General features: G+C 41.5%; 1 protein-coding gene across 2 annotated transcripts in view; it reads right to left on the reverse strand.

Moving 5' to 3' along the window:
• Positions 1-5,418, reverse strand: part of CFI (complement factor I) — a 44,572-nt gene extending 39,154 nt beyond the window's left edge. For both annotated transcript variants that reach the window (XM_081116110.1, XM_081116109.1), the window contains exon 1: positions 5,205-5,418. In XM_081116110.1, coding sequence (XP_080972236.1) covers positions 5,205-5,261 — 57 coding nt within the window. In that variant the 5' untranslated portion in view covers positions 5,262-5,418. The remainder of the gene's footprint in view (positions 1-5,204) is intronic.
• Positions 5,419-6,000: the final 582 nt, after the last annotated feature.

Here is a 6,000-nt window from a genome sequence, read left to right on the forward strand (position 1 = left end):
CAAAGAGTTGTTGTGAGGATCAACAGAAAAATAAGTGGGAAAGCACAGATGAACATTTAAGATCCTCTACAAATGCTAAAATGATGATTTATGGCCCCAATTCTTCTACCCTCCCTTCATCTCAGTCCTAAACTGTGCCTCTCACTGGGGCAGGGTGCTCTTTCCTACTTCTAGACTCTGGGCCTGGCCATGTGACTTGTGTTGGTCAACAGGATGTCAGAAGATGTGACAAAGAGATGCTTGGGAAGTACTTGTGCAACTAGGTTTGTCCTTTTGCTTTCCTGCCATGCCTCCGAGAACATGGCCAGGCTAGCAAAGAAGAACCATTCCAGCAGAGCTCGGCTTAGGTCAGCTGGTCCCCAGCCAAGCTGAAGACTAGTAGAGTACTAACCAAATAAAGTTGTATGTCACTGAGATTTTATGGCATTAACCAACTGGCGTAATCATGACTTCACTGGAGAGCTTTAAGAAAAAAATAGAAAAAATTCAAAAAGAGTAAATATAACATTGTGTCTTTCTTTTGGAAATGAATAAAAAATGCACATCCTGAAAGTTAACAACCATATCAGAGGCCCTTCCATTGAAAAAGTGTTAGGCTCCTTGTGGCCTCAGTTTCTTCTCATCATGGTCTTCCCTAGCAAATATTTTCTCCAAATAGTTCCTCTCCTTTTTTATTTTTTATTTTTGGAGAGAGAGAGAGAACCCTCCATATGAGAGACACCCATCGATCGGTTGCCTCCCTCACATGCCCCAACTGGGGCTGGGGATGAGCCTGCAACAGAGGAACGTGGCCTTGACCAGAAATGAACCTGAGACCTTCCGGTCCAAGGGCCGGTGCTCTGGCCACTGAGCCAAACCAGCCAAGGCTGCAATGCAGTTACTTTTGAAATCAGGTTCTTCCTTCTTCTGAAGGTTTGCTTTCCTTGCTTGCTATAGGCTATAGCTGCTTGTTTAGTGGCTTTTCTTAACAGTGCTTGTGAACTTTGTTTTTGTATGTGTAGTCTCCGAAGTCTCTGTTCCTTTACCTTGTATTCAGCTGGTGTTCAGACAATATTTCCTTGAACACAAGGAGCCAGAGAGAAAGAGAGTGAGATTGAGAGAAAGAGAAAGAAAGGGAGAGAGAGGAGAGTAAAAGGAAGGGAAGGAAGGAAGGAAAGAAGGGAGGGAGGGAAGGAGGGAGGGAGGAAGGGAGAGAGAGGAAGGAAGGAAGGAAGGAAGGAAGGAAGGAAGGAAGGAAGGAAGGAAGGAAGGAAGGAAGGAAGGAAGGAAGGAAAAAATAAATAAATAAATAGATAAATAAAGAAAGAAAGAAAGAGAAAGAAACTGCTCAGATCAACAATAGAAAACCTCTCCTGGACTTTGTAAATTGGCTCCGTGCTGGGGCACTCCCTGGACAATTAGCCAGGCCATTTACAATTCTGTTTTCTCCTTTACTTCAAGTTTGCACTGAGCCTAGAGCTTATCTAGAGGTGAAAGCTTAGGGTCTTATTAGGCCTTTTCTGAGTCTGCATCCGGCCCTGGGCGTGTGTGTTGCTTTCTGAATTCCCGAGTATACACAGGAGCTGTTGAATGTCCTAACTTCCCATGGCTACTCGGACCCTCTTTCCTGTCCCGCAGCCGCCCCTCCCGCAAGCTCTGGCATATTAGACGTCTCAGCTGGGAGCTTTCCTTCCAGGGGGCTGCAGGGCTTCCTTTGCCTTACGCGGCTTCTGAGGAGCCCCGCGGCCTTTTCACTGTGACCGGCTCCGGAGCCGGGTAAAATAAGGACACGTGCAGTGCATCAGGCTTTCAGGCAGCCCCGAGGCCGGCTAGAGCAGACGACTGATTTTAAATGAAGCCTGCTCTGCTCCTCCTAGAGCTAGAGGCTAGAGTTGCACACGGGGAATGCGGAGTGCCACCTTCAGGACAGCCCCTGAGCAGGGCACATGGTGGGACCAGGGCAAGTAGAAATGCCACAAAGCTCTCCTGCCATTTTAAAGTTGCCCGTTGTTTCATCCAGAGCCCACGTGCGTGCTGAGGCCTTTGACTGAGAGCCGGGGCTCTGACTGAGTCAGTCCCGAGAGTCTGCCTGGCTTCTGGGTCTTTTCGTGGAAGGACAAGGGTTCGCTTTTGCCTGCCTCTGCCTTTTTGCTGACCTCGCTCCCGGCACTGCATGTTGCATCCTCTGTCTGTTCTCTTTCCAGCATCTTGTTAGGCTGCTGAACACCACCCCAGAACTTCCTTTCTGAAATACTACCCATAGGACCCTAGGTTTATAATACACTTTTAGGGTAAAATGAACACTTAAGGTTTCGGGGAGGGATTACGTCCCAGCACAGTGCCACCCGGCAGACAACCGTACTGAGTGGAACGCTTGGCTTCCCTGCTCTTCAGTATCCCTTGGTTCTTCCCACAGCAGCCGTTCCCTCTGTGCTCTGGGGTTTTCTGCCATCCTTTCCTGAGTTTCTTTACCTCTTTGCCTGGCAGATCCAGTAAAACTGAACTTCTCATTTCACTGTTCAGGACCATTTAAGCCTGTCCCACTACCAGCCACCTCTGTCGTTACTGTGACCCACGTCCCAGTGAGTCCATCAGGATGTTCTGATGTGAAAAGGGACTGGGGCTCTTTACTACAGAGAAGGAACCCTGCTCCCAGCTTTCACAGTCACAAAATTTCTTCCAGCTGTATATATATTTTATTTCATTCTGAAAATGTAGATACATTTTAAAACTTCTTTGAACACATTTATGTTGTCTCTATGGTAGCCTCCACTTAAAAATAGTTATTTTTAGCCCTAGTTGGTTTGGCTCAGGGGCTAGAGCATCGGCCCACGGACTTGGGTTCTATTCCGGCCAAGGGCATGTACCTTGGTTGCTAGCTCGTTCCCAGGCCCCGGTTGGGGCACGTGTGGGAGGCAACCAATCGATGTCTCTCTCTCTCTCTCTCCCCTCTTTCCACTTGTCCTGAAAAGCAATGGAAAAAATATTCTCGAGTGAGGATAAATAAATAAAGTTATTTCTTAGATTGCATTTTCTTTTATAAACTAGTATTTTAAGAAGTTCTGAAAATTTTACAAATATTACATTAACCCCTCCAAAATGCTGTTTGTTAAATGAATAAAGACAAATTTATTGGATGATTGAACAGTAAGTGAAAACTACTATTTTCAGTTTTGTTTTTTATTCTGTTTTTGTTGCAGGAACTGAAAAATGTAGCAGAAATGCCTTTTTTTCAAAAAACAATTTTTCTTATTGTAAATCAGCACACATGTATTTGGTATAGAATGACTAAGACAGAGAATTTCTGAATTCTGAAAATTCATAAATGTATAAAACAGAAAATAAAAGTCATCAGTAATCCCACCGCTCAGAGATACCAACTGCTGTCTGTTTGATATATAACCTCTAAGAACTTTCAAATTGCCATTTACATAAGCAGCTATGTGTGTGTGTGTGTGTGTGTGTGTGTGTGTGTGTGCATATACACAGATACATATATATTTGTGTGCATATATTTTTTATTTAACAAAAATAAGATTTTAGTAAGAGGCAGAGAAAAACAAATATCACATGATCTCACCTTTATGTGGAATCTAATGAACAAATAAACTGATGAACAAAATAGACCCAGAGACATTGAAGCATGCAACAGACTGACACATTTCAGAGGGGGGTGGGGGGCAGGAAGAGATTAACTAAAGAACTTACATGTTTATATGCATGGCCCATGGACAGACAATAGTGTGGTGAAAGCCTACTTTTGAGGAGGTGGGAGGAGGGGGGAGGGGGTCATGGGGGGAGGGAACATCTGTAAAACTTTCAACAATAAAGATAAATTTTTAAAAAGATTTTAGTACAGGCTTTTTTAGTAAATATAGAATGCATCGTATTAATGGGTACATGGTAGTTCATTTTTATGGAAGTACAATAATTTAATCAGTTTCTTATCAATGAGTACTTAGTTTACTTCCATTTGTTATAAACATTGCATACATATTTTAGAAGTTATAGGAAACTTAAAGTATGTAATTCTGATTTCTTAGGTAGTTTTCTTTAAATATTTGCTTCTATAAACTGGCATTAAGACAAAAACAGTTTTTGGAATGCTGTTTCAAAATGCTTTGATCACAAATGTAGGCAATCCTCAATAAATATCTAAAATGTCTTAAACATTTCTAACCTGAATACATGACCTTCCAACCTGGCTACAATCTGTGATTTCAGTTTTAACTCCCTGATTTGTCCACAAAGTCTCCATGCTGATCAAACGGATTTATTCATCTCATGATACAAAGGAGCCTTGTATTTCGCTATCTTTCTGCCAGAGCACTTTTGTGCTCTGGCGGAGCTAAAGGCTTCTCAGGCTGGAAAGGTTGGAAATCACTTTCTCTTTTTCTCCACAGATCAAGTCTAATCCAGAGTTACAGGTCTAGCTCAAATCCCACTTGGTCATAAACTCTTCCTGACCTCCTAGCAGGAAGGAATTGTCTTCCATTAAAGTCCCTTGGCACATGATATTTGCACCATTTTTTGGCAATTAAATATATACTGTCTTGTAATAGTTCCTTCTCTTGTGTTTTCAAATGTTATTTAAATCTTGCTTACTACCTTCTCATTAGCATATTTATATCATCTTGTTACAACTGTACCATAAGACTACTGAAGGAAGAGATCTGTCTTGCCATTTGCTCAGCACTATACTTTGCACATAGAAGGAGCTTGGTAAGTATTTATTTATTTAAATATGTTTTTATTGATTTTATTTTTTGAGAGAGAGAGGAAGGGAGAGGGAGACACAGAGAAAGAAACATCAATGTGAGAGTAACATCAATCGTTTGCTTCCCACATGTGCCTCAACCAGGGATAATACCTGAATCCTGGGCATGTTCCCTGACTGGGAATTGAAACCGCGACCTTTCAGTGCATGGGATGATGCTCGGCCAACGGAGCCACACCGGCCAGGAAAATATTTATTTAGTATGATTACTATAAATGACAGACCTATGCTATAAAAATTCTCATTCAGTTTAATTTCTATGCACAGATAAAAGCATACAAAAAAGCAATTTCTTAAAGCTCTTTCATCAAGATAACAACAAAAGTCTTTGTTACTGCCATGTTGGTAACTGAACTATGTAATCTTTAAATCAAAATAGTGTCTCAAGATTTTTATAATATTTAAAATATTCTCTTAAAATAGTTAGCATAAATATCGAATTACTTACCATGCACAAACTTAAGTAGACGCACGAAAGTAACAGAATAACCTGAGCAAGCTTCATGTTGGAGACATTCAGGGTCTCAATCTACTGTGAACGCTTCTCTGCTCTGGATAGTTTTCTCAAACTTAATTTTTAACCTCTGAAAAAATATTTAAAAAGACCAATCCTCCTAAAGAGCTTTGTACTTTTGAACTCGCAGAGAACTTGGCTATAATCCAAAGAGTTTACCGTAATTGAAACCAAAAAAGCCTTCCCAGCAAATGGCCAAGGGAGGCAGCCAATAGGGACTGCGTTTCCTGCAGAGGAAGCTGATTTTCCCACCTTGCTCCTGAATAATAGCTCTATTCTGTTTCTGAGGGGAGACAGAAGCTATGCTGGAAGGCAATTTCTTATGCTTTTGGTAAAAGTATAACATTTCCCCTCAAGGTTGAAGACTAGGTGATCACAAGTAAAAGTACATCAGATTAAAGGCTATGCTGAGCACATTAAAAATCCTCAACGAAAGTTAAGGATTTTTAATAGTTCCTTTACCACGCACTAGCTGTGCTGTGATCAAGTCATATTCTCTGTGTGCAAAAAAAATTTTTTTTTAAAAATTAAATAACTATTCTTGCCCTGGCACCAACTATAGTGCAGAATTCATTTGTATTTGTAAAATAAATTTGTGATAACAGGAATGCTGTGACAGTTCGGGTTCTCTTGAAGCAGCTGGGAGACAGAGTTTGGTGGGTGTGTGTGCAAGATCCATGTTAGGAATCAAATCCGGTGGAAGGATGGGCGGGAGAATGAGCGGGAATCG

The sequence above is a fragment of the Miniopterus schreibersii genome (assembly GCF_964146895.1).
Source record: "Miniopterus schreibersii genome assembly, chromosome: 1".
Classification (NCBI taxonomy): domain Eukaryota; kingdom Metazoa; phylum Chordata; class Mammalia; order Chiroptera; family Miniopteridae; genus Miniopterus; species Miniopterus schreibersii.